Source organism: Mercenaria mercenaria, chromosome 4, assembly GCF_021730395.1.
Source record: "Mercenaria mercenaria strain notata chromosome 4, MADL_Memer_1, whole genome shotgun sequence".
Classification (NCBI taxonomy): domain Eukaryota; kingdom Metazoa; phylum Mollusca; class Bivalvia; order Venerida; family Veneridae; genus Mercenaria; species Mercenaria mercenaria.
In genome coordinates, this window is record NC_069364.1 from 48,137,838 (window position 1) to 48,155,940 (window position 18,103).

Genomic DNA, 18,103 nt, shown 5'->3' on the forward strand with positions numbered 1-18,103 from the left:
AGGAAAAAAGTCCTCAAAAGAAATCCAAGCCAAACTCTGAAAATTACACGTATGTGATATTTACGAGCATCTTCCTTTACATTTTAATTTCACAAAGTATTGCAAATCTATCTACAATAAAATCATTTAAACAAAATAATAGTATAATTTCTTCGTTCACATGCATGCATTGCATAATAAACCAGTTCAAGAAGCATAAGTAATTGTCGTAACTGTTTCGTGCAAATATTGATATAACCACCCATTTGCAACAACATTGTGAATACATTTTGCTTCACGAATAACCTACGAATGTTTTTTTTTCTTGTTTCTGACTTTGAGATACACCTCTTTGGTGTTTAAACCTTTTAACTCCAATGCCGACGAGTCTGTTTTAGAAATATATATGTATAAATTGGTTAGAAATTCTGTTCTGTATTTTGACACCTATGTTCTGAATTTTGACACCCCAACACGTTATGACAAAGATGGTAAAATACTCAAGCTAGGCGGACAGCAGGTGCTACAGATCTTAAAATATCGATTTTACTGATATTGGACCGACACACATTTCTGTTGTAGTTTACCAGTAGAGTTTACCAGTAGAAGAACAATACGGCATATGGTCCGCAGTAACGGTCACAATAAGAACTAGATGTAGACGTTATTGAATTCCATAATATTAGTCTATATGCAATATCTCATAAATAAAGTGCTTTGATATTTTTGAGGATTTTTTATCTACGTTTCATTTCCTTACATACTACTTATTCCACACCAAAAAGTTTATGTTGGAATTAGTTCAAGCCCAAAACTGCTACATGATGTAATGAAAATGGTGCAATATGAGCCACACACCAGGCTCGAATGTTCTCTGGACTTTGCTATTTCTAAATTTGTAAATTGCTTTGCCAAAGGAAACTAAAATGTTGAAGGAACTTGAAAGCAAGTAACTTTATGACTCTGTATAAGTATTGATTACATACAATGCAATTTAATAAAACTTAATCTAAGTAGAAAGTAGAAAACATCAGTCTGACTGTATTTACGCTATGTGAGTTAAACATAATTGTGATATTCTTATTTATTTCCATTTTTTCTTTACTGAAACTTGAAACACGCGCAAAGTAAATGTTAATGTCTTATGAAGATCTCGGTCAAACAGTACATAGAACAGGTATTTATGTTGATATTCTTATGTCAGTACATATGTCAGAAAACAGTACGCGTTTGTTAGTTTTTCACAGACATATAGTTCAGGTCATACGGCGACTAAAATCAGAGCGTTGAATAATCTGACAAGGGCATACCCCCAGGTATGCACCATGCCATGATATAAAACATCATAAATCAGTTTTATTTCAGATGACAGTGTATGTTTTACGCTTTGCTTTTTATTTACAAATTGATAATAAGAACTTACCTTAAGCTTACATTTAATATCTACCTAGGCGTGAAAAAAACCCACTAAATTGGATATTAAATGTAGTAAGACAAAAAGACCTCCAATCAGAGCCTCCTCCGATCGTTCAGCACGACATTAATGTTGTGTTAGTGTACTGTTTAATTTTTCAGCTTGAAAATTTCGGCTTGGGTGGTTCCAATATTCCCACTTAAATACCTTCGTGTATTGTTTAATCACCCCTTCTTTTTAATTTTGTCTTTTGACAGTTTCTGTGATACACAGGCTCCATAACCTCAGATCCTCTCTCTAATTTCCATTTTGTTTAGTTCTTGTTAAGGGCAAAGCTGTTATTTTTACCGGGGACAATATGCCGTTTTTCATAGAATTGCACTCTGAGTATCATTGAAGGTTCCGTGTGCACCACCGTTTGAATTCATCTGCTGGTGTCTCTAAATTATATTCTCGTACTTTTAACATGTGTAAATGATGAATTCTATTCAACCCTGGGCTACAGGGCGCGGACGATAGCTTGCATTTCCACTATCATCCATAAACAGGTTCAATCAAACCGAGCCTGCAACATTTTCGTTTATGTCATGTTGGGCGACCTGTGGTTTTCCACTTCTTCCATTTTCTTTAACACCCAGAGATGAAATGGTGTCAGTTCACCAATGTGCCTCTTCCTTGATACTTTTTGGAACCTCTGGTTTAACAGCTTGCTTCTCAAGAACTGTTCCATGTAATACGCCTTAGCGACATTGCTTAGATGTGCAGTCGTCTTCGTGCCTTATCTAGATCTAGACCTGGTAAGATAGAAACATTTACCGTTAATCTATGTGTATATATAGTCTATACTTTTAAATATATCATCATGTTCAGTCGAGTTGGACCTTCTCAGCGTGATTGGCTTTAAGAATGATTAAACAATTATGTTATCAGCGATTGATTGAAAACTTCTCGGTTTCTTAATTCAATTTAAGTTAATTCAGAACCAAATATGTGCGATATACTAAACCACAGTAAAATATAACTGTTTTAGAAAACTAGATTCAAAACACTGCTACAAGTAGACACCGTCGTTTATAAACAGTGTTGAAAAAGACGTTAAACCCAAACATGCACGCACGCACGCGCACGCGTGCACACACGCACACACACACAAACACACTTTGTTCTTCTTGCAGTTACCTCTACTAAGACATAATTCTTCAAAACTTGCTGCGTCAGCCTCTCCTCTACTGATAGCATTTGCGATTGTTATTTCAAAGCAATGTCAAAAGTGAAAATATAGAGGTATAAACAACTTGTGGCATTTTACATCAAACATAGACGCTACTTTAATTACTATTGCTCGGAGTTGAAGTTATGCTAAGTACATTCAGACCATAACTTGCTAATCTTTGTGTACTTATCATTATCACAGTATTATGAACGCATATTCAGTGCTTGCCATTACCTGTCACCTTTACCTCTAGTAACACATTTGCCATCATCTCTCCGCACTGACATGCCCCTATTCACCAGCAGCTAGGACGCTGCCAGATTTCCCGGAGTTTTATTATTTGTTTTTGTTTGTTTGTTTTATGGGTTTAACGCCGTTTTTCAACAGTATTTCAGTCATGTAACGGCGGGCAGTTAACTTAATCAGTGTTCCTGGATTCTGTACCAGTACAAACCTGTTCTCCACAAGTAACTGCCAACTTCCCCACATGAATCAGAGGTGGAGGACTAATGATTTCAGACACAATGTCGTTAATCAAATAGTCACGGAGAACATACGCCCAGCCCGAGGATAGAACTCACGACCCCGCGATTCGTAGACCGACGCTCTACCTACTGAGCTAAGCGGGCGGGTTGGGGTTTTATGAAAGGCAGCTTCATCGGAACTTACTATTTCACACATTGGCTCTCAAAGGCATTCCCTTTTTTTCGTCTGGTTGCTGACTTTTGGAAAAGAATGGGCACTACAACATTTATCTTGGTTTATATCAATCATCAAATAAAGTAATGTCCATATGCTTTTTCAGAATTTATTCGTTTTTCATGGAAAGCAGTGATCGTGATAGTTCCATCCAGAGAGTGTTGACTTGCTTAAAATACACTGCATAGTTATTACCTATCAGCTACCTTAAAATGTTGTAATTACAACACTATCTTTAAATATTGTCATTTTATTTGATGACAATGACTTTTCATGTTACATTATTTGCAGCAAAGTACTCTTGAACAGTTACAGAAATGCTTCAAAATGGCTAAAGCATAAGAAACACTTTCAAAATGATTCATTGAAGTGATGAATATAAGCAGTCTAGCTACTTTGTCTTTGAACTTCAGTTTCTAATAACATGTTTCATTCCATCTGTATTTTGTATTGTCTAAGAGCAAATATCTTTTCAGAATTGTTATGCAATTGATCCTCCCATACACCTTCATTGCGTAGGACCTACTCAAAACACTCTTTGACCCACGAGGTCTTATTTTCTCTTTCAATTTGTCTAGTGTGGTGAGGATTTCAAAGCAAAGCTCGTATTGGGGATATTGTAGTCTGTGTTCAGACCATATGTTTTGTTCAAAGAAGATAACTCCTGGGGCTATTCAAATTTTGTATAATTATGTCCCTTGTCTTCTCAAAACATACAGATAATCAGAGCCAAGGCTGTTGAAGTCAGAATTTTTTACAGAATTATTTTTTTCTAAAATAAAAAAGATTATCTATAGTCGGTAGCCAGACTAGGGATATTGCCATCTAAGTTTTATCTTCTTCATACTTTTCTTTTTTCGTTTAGACTTAAATGTCATACAGTTTAAACACTTTCATGAATAGTGTAGTCCGACGTACTGAAAGCAATATATCAATTATAACGGCAAATTGACAATGCTAGTTCTTCTTCTTCTTCTTAATATTACACTCCCTCGTAACCGTTGAATGAAGATTGTGTGTAGGCGCTGGTGAATTTAAAACAATTAACTATATGGTGTTTGTACATATGGACATTATAGTACAAGTGCTAAAAGGTTTTTACAATGCTAGGATAAAAATATGCACAATAGTTGCTGTTTAGTATCATATGGTTGAGACAATAACAGGCACAGTGAAGATGGTTTTAAACGTGTCAACTGTGGCTGCTTTATGAGCTGCAATAGGCAACATGTTCCACTGGCTAACAGTCCTTGGAAAGAATAAGAACTTGTATGAGTCTTTGGATGTTCCAATGTGCCTGGATGTATATATGCTACCATACCTTGTTCTTGGACCCGTAGGGACCAATAAATTATTATCAGGGTAAATAGCTACGACATGATGGACTATTTTATAAAACATGATAAGTCTTGCTCTGGTCCTTCTGATTTCTAGACTCGGCCAACTCAAATTATTTAACATGTCTGAGACTAAGCTAGTATTATGATAACGGCTGGTGACAAATCTTGTAGTCTAGACCCTCTCAGTCTGATTTATATGATTTTGGGTTTTAAAGATTTCTGAATTTTTTTTTTCTGTAATATACTTTTTTAGGAATATTTTTTCTGAATTTAAGGGTGTTAGAAAGTTTAGATTGTGGAAATGTCTTCCGATTGCCCTACAGACGTTCTATTCGGGTTAAGCAGTCTCTGATATGTAATGTTAGCTATTACAGAGTTACCTCCCTTAGATAAATTTCCACCATTTACAGAAGAACGCAGAATAGATTTGTTGAGTGGGGATGTGGGATGTGGTGCTTGTGGGTAGGGATATTTGGATCTCACATGTAGAGCAGGCAGACTTCCTTTCCTTTTATTGCATGTTTTGTCTAAATTGTCTATTTCAGTGAAAATTGCTTCGTCCTTTAATTATTTGTTTCCATTGTGAAAGTTACTGGTAATACTGTGTAGATCTACACCATCCTATTTTCCAAACTTTCACTGAAAACATGCAATAATTAACAATAATTCTTGCTGTCACACTCAATTATCATGCCATCATTGTTGTTTTCTGCCATTTTCACTGTTTAACATTTCATGTTGTTGTTGTCAGATTCGCTTAATGGGCCTTGACTTTACCAATAAACTTTGAAACTTTGTTTAAGGACACGTCACGGCTGAGATAGTTTAGCATTATTACAATAGCGCAATGGCACCTTATCTCGACAGGTCCATAACTTCGACACTTTTATACAATTATTAAAAAGTCTGCTAATTGCTTTGTTTCATTTAACACGTTGATTGACAATCTGATGACGTCAAAAAATGCATTGACGTCATGAAAACAATCCTGGTCCAAAAGACGCTTTTCTTTTTGAAATTTTACTTTGCAAAGTTTTGCAGAAAATTCCAAGAACCGCAAAAAAATCCCTTCTTAAGGAAGCTGATGAGGAGCACACCTAAAAAGAGGTAAGAGGGCGGTTTTATTTTAACTAAATTTTGTATTTTATGTATCTAAAACACCTTATCTAATGTTGTTTTTGGTCATTGAATGTCCGGGTCGTGTCTCTTGTCCAATTTGACCTTGATGGCCGGGATGTCGAAATTAGGAATCCAAATATCGTCAAGCAGGGTTCGAATTTAAGCTCGCATACTCGCGAAATGCGAGTGCAAATTTCAAACTGCGAGGTGAGATTTCGGACACCAGCATTTTTTTGCGAGTGATAATTTTTGGCCGAATAATGTGCATTTCTAACGGTCGTCTCAATCTTACACTGTTCTTTCTTTAACAACTCGCGGTCATTGTCATTTGCAGAACGAATTTCGCAGCACTCTTTCATTTTTCGTCGTAAATGGAAGTTTACACACGATTCATGTCCCGTACGCATGTCTTTTCAACTGCTGACAAGTACCTGCGCTAATTTTGATGACGTTTACCGCATCAGGTGGGTTTTTTGGTATCTATTAATAAGTTACTATTTATATAGCGCAAATACGATTGGCTGGACTCGTCACGTGGATGTTTGGTTTCCCAACTTTTATATTCATGGCTGGCTGCACCGGCGAAATAAAAATGGACAAGTTTTTGAAAAGACCCAGCGCTAGCACTAGTATAGAGGCCGATGTCGATGAGAAAAGGTCAAAAGTTGAAACGGAAAAGGCATCGGCTAAGGGTGTTTCCGCTAGCTTAAAAACTGTTAAGAAATGGATGAAAGAGTTTAATATAGATTTGCAGTATGATGTTGAAGATGACCACGTGACAAAAATTGTCTGCAAAACTTGCAAGTCATTTGCACCAGCAAACATGTCCTCAAATGTAAGCCATTAATGCATACTAAACAGGCTCTTGATTTTTACTTGGAACCATATATAAAACTATCAGATATTTTGTAAACTAATAAAAATGTTGAGTTTGAGTTGAGAGGCACATGATAGTAGTTAATACGACTTTCAACCGGAGGCTCCGGTGACTTTGAGTTGAGAGGCACATGATAGTAGTTAATACGACTTTCAACCGGAGCAGTCCAAAACCTCTTAAAATAATATTTACCGATGACTAGATTTAAGTGTAAAAAATGTCTGAAAGTTTCAAACAGGATGATCAATTTATAGGTGCATTTTTTTTTCAGTTTGTCTCCGGTAACACTACTGTCAAGAGAGAGTCGGTTGCTTTCCATGTAAAATCTGCAATGCATGAACGAGCCATAAATTCAAAGTGTGCCCAAGAGAAAAAGGCCAGAAATGAGCCCTCTGATCTTGAAAAGGGTTTTCAAAAAATAGATATGGGTACCTCTGAGAAAATGAGCAAACTCTTTAGAACTTCATATTACATTGCCATGAAGGAGAGACCATTTACAGATTTTCCTGACTTAGTAGACCTTCAGACCATTAATGGTTTGCCACTTGGTGACACTTACCATACTGACAAAGCTGCAAGAAATTTCATTGAGCACATTGGTGGTGTTTATTTTGATAATATCAAAGGTCTTATTCATGATGCTGATTATTTTAGCATATTTTGTGACGGATCAACTGATAGGTCAGATACTGAAAAAGAAGTTATTTTTGTTAAATGTTTAGAAGATTATTATCCAAAAATGAAATATCTTAAACTTGTTGAACCTGAAAACACAAAGGCAGAAGGCATCTTAGCAGCTATTGACCAAGCATTTTTTGAGTTTGAGCTTAACAATTACAAGCAGAAAACTGTAGGCTTTTGTTCAGATGGGGCATCAGTTATGATGGGGTCTAAAAAGGGTGTTATTCAATTGCTAAAAACAAATGGCAATGCTGAATGGATTAAAGCAGTCTGGTGTTTGGCACACCGGCTAGAGCTTGCTGTAAAAGATGCCTTCAAGTCAACATACATGGATAATGTTATAGAAATGCTTGTTTCTATTTACTATTTTTATAAGGGCTCAGGCAAAAGGTTTAAAGAAGCTGAAGACATAGCAGAGTTATTAGGGGAACATTTTATGAAACCAGAAAAAGCTAATGGCACTAGGTGGGTTGACCATAAACTTAGAGCAACCAGTAAACTAATTCAAAACTGGCAAGTTATTATCACTCAGATGGAGAATTATGCTGAGGACAATTCAAACAGAGGACATGATAGGGAAAAAGTAAAGGGCTACTTAAGACGACTTAAGCAACATAAAATGGTGGTGTTTATGGGGTTTGTTAAAGATGTTTTGAATGAAGTAGCCAAAATAAGTTTGCTCTTTCAGAGAGAAGATATCACAGTTTACAGTGCTGTGACAAAACTCCAGAGTGCTGAAACTGCCTTAAGGGCATTAATTGACAATGATGGTCCATCTGTCATTGAGATTAAAGAACAGATAAGAGATGGAAAGTTTCATGGTGTTCAGCTCCTTAATTTGCTCCCTAATGATACATTGGCCAATGACAGACGTAGAATCACACAGTCAGTACTGGACTGTTTGTCATCTAGATTAGAAAATTTGACAACTGATGAAATATTCCTGGCTTGTAATGCTTTTGATCATAAAAACTGGCCACTAGCTACTGAGAGAGATGCTCTTTTGCAGTATGGCAATGGTGATGTCAGGGTTATCTACAGGCATTATCAAACAGTTTTAACCAATGCTGACTGTAACTTGGTCAATGCACTTAGCCAATGGGCTGATCTGAAGTTTCATGTATCTGGAAATGCAAGATATACCAACAAACATCCACTTTTAGTTTGGCAGCTAGTTAGTCAAATGGACCAAGATAAGGGTGACTATAAAGATATACTTAAAATAATACATCTGACAAATGTCTTGCCATTGGCTAATGCCTCATGTGAGAGAGCATTTTCCACAATGAAGAGAATAAAGTCTGACTGGAGGTGTAGGCTAGGAGCTGAAGTCCTTGACACTTTGATGCGAATCAAAGTTGCTGATGTTGCCCTTAGAGAGTCTGACCCAAAACCTGCTGTGACAAGATGGTGGTTGTCTGGACAAAGACAGAAAAGACCAAATACTCTGCCATATGGAGCCAGAAACTGAGATGCAGTTTCTAGGCCAAACTATTGCAAGTTCATGTATCTGGCACTGCCAGACCTGCGTTCACTGTCACAGCAAGTTTTGGGTCATGTACATTACAATGGCCATGATAACAGTGTATTGCAACATTAATTTAGTTAATATTTTGGTGGTTTAGAATTAATGTTTGATAATAAAGTGACAAGTCGTGGAAAATGCAAGTTGTTTTTTCATTTAGCAAGTTAAAAAAAATACCACTTGCGAAAAAATGCAAGTAGAAAATCTGGCTAAATTCGAACCCTGTCAAGCTCCTAATTTCGACATGTTTTGATACGATTTATATACTGCTAAAAACACTGATTTGACAGCCGCCTCTGTAGTCGAGTGGTCTAGGGCGCCCCTACATATTTATTTTCTGTTTTGATGCAGAGGTCGTTGGTTCGAAACCCAGTCTTCGCAATTTTTTTTTTTTATTGTTTTATTATATATTTTTTTTCAGGCTTTCCATTGGTTGGTTGAAATTCTATTGTTAGAGATACTTTTTTTAATATACATTTGTATATCTTTTCTGTAACTAAACAAGAGATCTATTTTTTGTCATTAGGCCTACAAATACTTAATTATTTGTTGACTATTATTTGAATCATTGAATGAGAATTATTCAAAGCTTTTTATGTTTTTTACTTACAGTTACAACCATGTCCAAGCAAGCTGGTGCTGCAAAATATCGACAGTATTCACCATCAAAGGTGGCTACTGCGGTCTCCATGGTTGAGAGTGGAGCTATGACAAAGCGGAAAGCTGCAATAACTTATGGTATCACAAGAAAAACCTTAATTGATAAACTTAGTGGAAAAGCACCCCTTGGTGCAAAGCCCAGTGTAGCGGTCAGTTTTTTCCCCAGTCAGTTTTTTCCCCGGGGAAAGAACTGACTGGGGGGAAAACTGGGCTGTTACACCGGGAAGCCATGCTTACTCACGGAGGCTGAGGAAGTTGTTTTGGTAGATTACGTCAAACTCATGTCGTCTGTTGGCTATCCCCTGAAACGTCAAGAACTTTGTTATGAAGTAAAGAAGGTCCTTGACCATGATGGCCGAAAAACGCCGTTTAAGGACAATCTCCCAGGTAAACGCTGGTATCAGTTATTTACCAAAAGACACACAGACTTAAGTGATCGCTCTGCCATGGCCTTAGGCCACCAGAGGTCGCATATAAACTTTGAAATGATTGACGGTTGGTTCAACGGATTAAAGTCAATCTTGAAACAAGAAGTGCCCGACTGGGAATCCCTCTTGCAAGACCCCAGAAGAATCTTTAATGCCGATGAATGTGGGTTCCCTTCGTCTGTGACAAGTGGTAAAGTGTTGACCGAAAAAGGGGTTCGGCATGTGTATCAAGTGTGTACAAGTAACAAAACCCAAATAACCGTACTTGTGTGCTTTAACGCCATAGGAAATTATGTGCCGCCCCTGATAGTCTACCCCGGTGAGAGGTTCCGTGACTCTGGAATCCACAAGTTTGATGAAGCTATTTACGGTCATACGTGGATAGTGGATGGATGGATTCTGAACTTTTTATATCTTTTCTCAAAAACTTTAAAGATTTTGTTGTGGACAGAAGCATTCCAAAACCTGTGATGTTACTGGTTGACGGCCACTCAACACATACATCACTTGCTGCTGCACATTTCTGCTTCACAAATGACCTTATTCTATACTGCCTCCTAGGGAATGCAACTCACGTGCTTCAGCCATGCGACGTTGGGTTCTTCTCGCCCATGAAGGCCGCGTGGAAAAAGGAAGTAAAAAATTGGCAACTTGAGAATCTTGGTCAAGCCCTTACGAAAAAACAATTTCCCGGGGTTTTTAAGAATGCATGGCTTAAAGTTACAAAGCTCAAAAATGGTGTTCATGGATTCCAGAAATGCGGACTGTTTCCACTCAATCCAAGAAACATCGATTTAACCAAATTAAATCCATCAAAGGCCATCACTCGTGTGACGGAAAGTGGTGATAACCCCAGTGCTCATCAAGGTGTCACTAGCACTCAACCCGCCGAAACTTGTGTTGAAGATAAATCAACCGATGTTGATCAACTACACAAATCAACCGTGGAAGTTAGCACCTGCAACCAAATCACTACTGCCGTCGATGACAAGTCGCCCAATGAATTGAGTACCAGCAGCGTGATTAACACTGTCTCTGGTGATCAACTCATTGCTGATCAAGGCACAAGCAGACAAACTACCACAGCTTCAGGTGACAGTAGCTGAAGCGAAATTCAAAGCATGTCATGTGTCACACAGCCCGCCCGCTTAGCTCAGTAGGTAAGAGCGTTGGTCTACGGATCGCGGGGTCACGAGTTCGATCCTCGGGCGGGGCGTATGTTCTCCGTGACTATTTGATAAACGACATTGTGTCTGAAATCATTAGGCCTCCACCTCTGATAATTCATGTGGGGAAGTTGGCAGTTACTTGCGGAGAACAGGTTTGTACTGGTACAGAACCCAGGAACACTGGTTAGGTTAACTGCCCGCCGTTACATGACTGAAATACTGTTGAAAAACGGCGTTAAACCCAAAACAAAAAAACAAAATCATGTGTCACACAGTCCAGGGAACAAACTATATCAAAATCTTTTTCTCTTTTACCTGTGCCTGAAATAAAGAAAAAACAGTCAGCAAATACAGTGCGAAATAAGCTCCCAAAGGCGTTATCAGGTAAAGAGGCCCTGAAGATATTGCAGGAAAAAAAAGACGCAAAACGGGCCGAGGAATTGGCCAAACAAAAATGAAAAGAAGATAGGTTAGCAAAAAAAGCTCAGAAGCTCGAAGAAAAAGAACAAAAAAGAATCCAACGGGAAGAGACTAAAAGGAAGAAGAAGCAAGCACAGTTAGAGAAACTAGCGGCTGCCCAATCAAAGAAACGCAAAACTACAGAATCTTCATCTTCTGAATCTGATGTAAGTGAGGACGCCACTAATTTGATAGATTCAGACGATGAATATAATGAAGAAGTAACCTGCTCAGGTTGTATGTCGGATGAAGGCAGCCAAGAGGAGTGGATACAATGCAAGGCCTGTCAACGCCGGTGGCCCATCACGTGCACTGATGTTGCAGTATTGTTTGAGATACCGGCTGAACACATTCAGAATTATCCATTCCACTGTGAATTTTGCGTGTAAAATGAACTAGTTACGGCACGTCATTAGAGTGACTATTATGCTTCGTTAATATCTAAATATGAGAAAATAATGGCGGATGTTCATATATACAAATGTATCTATATTTTGTGTATGGGAAAAAGTTAATGTAAAAGTCATGTATGTATTTTAAATTTCTTATTTCGGCATAAACTTATGTGCTCATTGATTATTTATATGTTTAAACAAAGAAAATGTTGTTAAAAGTGTTTTAATTCCATGTGTTCCATATTTTTTTAAAACATCATTAGGGTGTCCAAATTACGGCCCCCCTGTCGAATTAGTGAACCCAAAGTGGCACAAGTCAGTCACGTATTGCGCTATGAAATTGAACTTGTATAACAGCTACACTAGATGAAATGCGCGGGAAATATTTATTTTCTCTAATGCCATGTCGAAGTTAGAACACATAGAGATTGTAATAATTATAACCAAGATTTTGTCTTAACCTGTCGAAATATGGGTCCTTTGCTCTTCACAGTCGGTATTGAAATTGTGTTTCCAATACATGTGCTCATTAGATAAATCCTCAATATCTATGTGAAAATAAGGGATGTGTTTTGTATGATTGCAACACTGTTAGTTGCTCTAATTACTGACAAATGACTGAAACAATAGGAATTCGTACGAGACATGCATAGACAAAACGACAGTGAGGAAACAATATATTCTTTTATTGTTTTAATGTATGAGTTGTAAGCTACAATATAGATTACCCATTTTATGAAAATCAAACTGGAAGTTAGAAATAACAGAAAAAATTTAATTAGGTCATGAGTCATCATATACCTGTCAAAATTTGTCATTAGTTTTCACGAGCTGTCAAAATTATTTCTATCTCTCTATTCTGCAAATGCATTGTTTTTGAAAGTATCTTGGTCGGATATGGTAGTGTGTAACTTACTTTACATTCCACATTAATATTTGTGCTTGAAATTGCTTTGTTGAGCTCACCGAAGTCACATATGAATGTCTGTTGTTTTAGTTTATTGTCTGTTATAAATTTAAGGTACCAAATCTCAATATTAAGATATAAGAATTGTTCCTTTCTGGTAGACAAAGGAAACTGTTTGGTTGAATCATAATATAACGGTTTTTGGAAAGAACTGAATATTCTTTGGTTCTTTGTTATTCACCGGAAATTCAAAAAGTAACATCACCTTTAAAATGTAATGCAAATTTCTGTTTGTCTTTTATTATTCAGATTTTTAGGGAAACTTTTACATATACAGCTGCTGTGAAACAAAAGGAAACTGGCATAAGTACCATCCACTATGATCCAGTAAATATGGATTGAATGATAAAAAATACTGCATTGTTTTATGTCTTCTTTATTTATTGATAAGGCCTTATTAAAAAGATTGTTTCTTGTAACATGCTAAAAAAATAGGGTATCTGGATAGAGCAATGTTGGCAGTTATCCAAACCTTAAACAGTAGCAGAGGATAACTGATTGTTTACTTATAATAATCCTAGTTGCAACCAATTTTCAATGCTATTAATTATTCATCCACATAGGTATTACCTGACATTATGCTATAATTATTTAGGTCAGTATTTTTTTTTTTTTTTTTTTTTTTTTTTTTTTAGATCTAAGTGGGACTTTTCGGAAATTTTTTTAGTGTCAAAAAATGAATACAAATATGGGGGCTATGCCTTGAGAGCATCAGTAAATTGATACATTACTGACCATGTTTAAAGCATAAAAGTGCCATTTTGCAACTTTTTGTTAAAAAGTTGAGAAAAAAATTCTCCAAGGCCATAAAAATGTTTAAAGTCGGGACATAAATTTAGGGTAGGTTGGGATACCTGAAACAAACATTTTTTTAAGGCCTAAATTACATAGAGAATTATGTTTTTATTTGTTTTACTCCTATATCTTTTTATGCATGTGTTATAATTTTTATCATGTATGTTTCTTATTTACTAAGCAGGGAAGTAACCATGTCAGTAATATATATCTACTGAAACAGGGTTACTTCCCTTACCTTTCTTTTCCCTTAGTTTGATATTACTTTACCACTGCTAAACTTTGTCGGGAAATAGCTTTAAGCTAATGTTATTTGTTATAGTAACATCTGCTGTGAAATAAAGTTTCCTTTATCATGCAGGGATTTTTTAAGGCTGATTTTGGGGCCGAATATGGGCCCCATCCCAATTCCAAAAATTTGCTTATTTTCCCAATTCTGAGGTATAAATTTCCCAAAAATCTGCCAAAAAATACCAATTTTTAGGTAGTCTCAATTTTCAGGTTTCCAAAACTTTCAAAAGACAAAAAAAGACTTTTGAACAATGCTGAAATAAAGGTTGTATGATGGTAAAACTTATTTTATGAATTTCCCAATTTTCAGGTTTTACGTGCCATTTTTCCTAACTGAATGGGCCCCGGGCCCCAGGTTTGAAACGGTAAAAAAATCCCTGTCGTGTGTGTGTGATAAATGCCTGATAAACAGATCGTCATCATCAAACTTGCTCTTTGGCATTATAAGGACCTGTACTTAAATTGTTCAGCCTTTTTTAGGGGCTGCCAGAGCTAAAATATGTAAATAACTTTTAAAAACTTTTTTTTATGAAATGCATGATGGATCTTGCCTAAACTTGGACTGAAGTACGGTATTATTATAAGGCCCTCTTCCAACTTTGTTCAAATGTGGGCACTTGTCCTATTGCAGGGGTCACTAAGGCTAACATTAAAATATCCATCAAATGACTCGTGAGCCACTGTAATGCATCTTCATCTAGGCCTCAACATTATTAGTGTCCTAGGACCTCAAATTCTAGTTAAAGACATTGATTGTTAATAGCTGGGTGTACCTCTGGGATACCTAGGTATAGTAGCCGCAACTTGACCGCGATGGTTGACCTTAGGCAGATTATTCATATCGATTATTTCATTATAGAAATCCTGGGTGCTTAGGGTAGCCATGTATATTTATATGGAATTAGTTTGTATACAGTGCAGTATCAAAGTATATATACTTACATTTGATCAGTTAAAACCTTCCAATACAATAATTTATATTTACACAAATTTATATTTCCTTTTTCTTGTGCAGCTCGTGTTTTACACATACACTCCTTTTCAATAATAGGTTGTGCCTCATTATGTATCATAATGCAAAGGTCAAGTTGCGTCCACTATAATAGCCCACACTGAGTACTAGATTATATTCAATATGTTCTTGATTCAAACAGTGTACATTCCTAATTATAAATGTTAAAAAAATGCTTATCTGGTGTAAAAGGTAACACAGAGCACAATTTGTTAAGTATGTAAGATACCTCAAATAACCAAGAGAAAGAACCCTTACAGAAGCAAGCCTCTGTGGCGTACATGCTGCGTATTTGCTGTGAATATGCTGCGAACATAGTAGTATGCCAGAGGAGTAAATTTTACATACACCGCATGCAGCGTACATGCCGCGTACTATTTCGACGAGTACACAGCATGTACGCAGGAGGTCACTAGTACACTTCAAGTACGCAGGACAGACTCTGAAAATTTAAGGAGTACACTGCATGTACGCAGGAGGGACTTGTACAAGAAAATAGTACACTTCATATATGTGGGAAAGACTTGTACAGTTTCTTTTGGCATTTATACTTAGTTCTTTTTTTCATTAGTTAAAGTCTGAAGTAAACTTCATATACGCGGGAGGGACTTGTTCATTTTCTTTTGGTGTTTATACTTTGAATTTTTTTAGGTAAAAGTCTGAAGTACATTTCATGCAAGAAGGATTTGTACATTTTTTTTTTTTTTTTTGGAAGCAAGAACTTGATTTCCGAGTAACTTTTATCTTAATAGCATAGAATAGTTCAGATTACCGGTACTCTGAACAATGACAATTTGCCAAACTATTTGCAATGTTCATTTGTGAAGCTTACATCTTAGTGATTTCTGAGCTGCACCTTGCATGCAGTGTAAAAATATATTCTTTTTCATTTTGAATTAATCCTGGAGCTTTCTAACTTGTTTGATTGAAAAGCCTTATTTGAACTTCGTTGCATTACATTTTGTAATACATGAAATAATTACCAAGATAATGCCTCTACAGCGCCCGAATGAGAAGAATTAATAGCTCTCACTGTTATTTGAATACTCTTAAGCAAAACACCATTCTATCATGTTTTATAAAGGCTTTAATGCTCATTAGAGTATGTTAACTCATTAAGGCCTCACCAAATTAAAAAGTTGTTCATTGGATTTGCCGCTTGTATATTTTGAGAATGTTTTTGGCTAATTGCGCTCGCCTCATTGGAAAAAATCAATATAAAATTTTTTGGTGCGCTACTTTTTACGGACATAAAAGTGTATAAATGCTTATATAATTCCAGTCCTAGATTGTTCTCAGATGGATTTTAATCAAAATAAATACATACTATGCACACATCGTCTATAATAAATCATAACACTTATATTTAGTTGCATTAAAGTTGTTTCCCCTTGATGCAGTTACGCCATTTTCTTCAAATGTTTACCAAATTACATGCTACAAAAATTGATTTATTTCATTAAAAAGTGGATGAAGAAAAGCATACTAACTTATTTGATAACATCAATCTACATTATTTTGGCAAGGGTAAATACTTACTGATGCATGTCACTTATCTTGTTTCTGTTTTTTGCTGTCCAAATGATCAGCATTTGCATACGAAAGTTGGTGGGGTAAGGAATTTACATTATCACAGCAGTTTCGCCACAAGAGTACACAGCATGTACGCCGCAGGACTTGGGCCAGGAGTACACAGCATGTACGCCGCAGGAGTACACAGCATGTACACCGCAGGAGTACACAGCATGTACGCCGCAGGGGTAGTACACCGCAGGCTCATTTGCATGTGAAAAGTGTATGTGCCGCATACATGCTGCGTACTATTTCCCGCATACTAAATTCCTCCAGCGTACATCCTGTGTACTATGTAGTCCACAGCATGTACGCAGCAAGTAGTACGCGGCAGAGCTCATTTGCATGTCAAAAGTGTACTACAAACGTACTATCGGTGTATGTGCGGTGTATATCCTGTGTACTATTTAAAGCCCTTGATTTCAGTACACATCAAGTACGCATCATATACGCTGTATGTACACAGCAAGAGTACGCAGCAGGCCTTTTTCTTCTGTAAGGGAACTCTTAGCCATGTACTGAAAAAAGCTTTTTGCAACATTTGACTTGGAAAATAGTACTGAAAATGTGGAATTTTATCAAGGGTATTTATGTTTTAATTGTAGTAGTCCAAATTTTAGGACGTATAGGGACAGCGTGAAAACTTTTGTCTGTCACTGTCCAGTCAGAGGGATGGCAAATAAAAAAATATCAGGTCATGAAATAAGTGATCCCAAGAAGCTGAACAATTAAGGCTACTGCATTACTGAACCACTTAAAACTTATAGAAACAAAATACACCTAAAAAAAGACAAAACGAGGAGAAGGAACTCCAAAATGACTGGAAAAAAGAATTTGACTGCCTGATAAATAATTAAAAAAAAAAAAAAACTGTAAGAAACCAAATTTGTATTAACTCTGAAACTGATGGGTTTTTTTTATCCATTACAACGAAAAGTTTTGGTTGATTAAAGTACATTTTCATTCTTTCAGACTGGTGGGATCCCAATTCTTGATGAGGAACACAAAATTCAGCAGACAGGGAGACGTCTTGGAAACTACTTAAAGAAGTTAGTGTTAAGGCCTGTCATCAAACTTGGTTTGTAGCATCATTGTAAGTAGTCCAACTCTTGACGTAATTATCACTTCATTTCATTTCAGTATGATATTATGTCCAACTCAGCCACGTCGGAACACAGGCGTAATCATTAGTGATTTAAATATGAACAAATTATAAGCTTCACAGTATGAAAAACGCAAGAAATATTTTAATTTGCTGTAGGCAATACATTTATCTCGTGAACAGAAATGTTATTTGGTTTAAACACATTTTATTTATTTGTAAGTCATTACATGAATAATATACAACAACTGAGATAAGGGAATTACACAGAAAGCTAATTAGCTTACGGTTGTCCTTTCCCTGATGTTATTTGACATGATCTGCATAAAAAACTATAGAAAAGCTGCTATCAAATATATGCGTGAACGTACAGCATTTAGAACAGTGTGATTTGTTCACCAAAGTT

General features: G+C 36.5%; 1 protein-coding gene across 1 annotated transcript; it reads left to right on the plus strand.

The window, feature by feature from the left end:
* Positions 1-6,356: 6,356 nt before the first annotated feature.
* Positions 6,357-8,793, plus strand: LOC123556804 (zinc finger protein 862-like). Its single transcript, XM_053542174.1, has 2 exons — positions 6,357-6,599; positions 6,913-8,793. Exons 1-2 carry the CDS (start codon positions 6,357-6,359, stop codon positions 8,791-8,793), a joined length of 2,124 nt encoding a protein of 707 aa, XP_053398149.1.
* The last annotated feature ends 9,310 nt before the right edge of the window (positions 8,794-18,103 follow it).

Coding starts and splice junctions, on each gene's coding strand:
- LOC123556804 (XM_053542174.1), top strand. CDS start 6,357: ATGGACAAGTTTTTGAAAAGACCCAGCGCTAGCACTAGTATAGAGGCC. Junction 6,600..6,912: donor CAGCAAACATGTCCTCAAAT/GTAAGCCATTAA, acceptor TTTTTTTTTCAG/TTTGTCTCCGGTAACACTAC.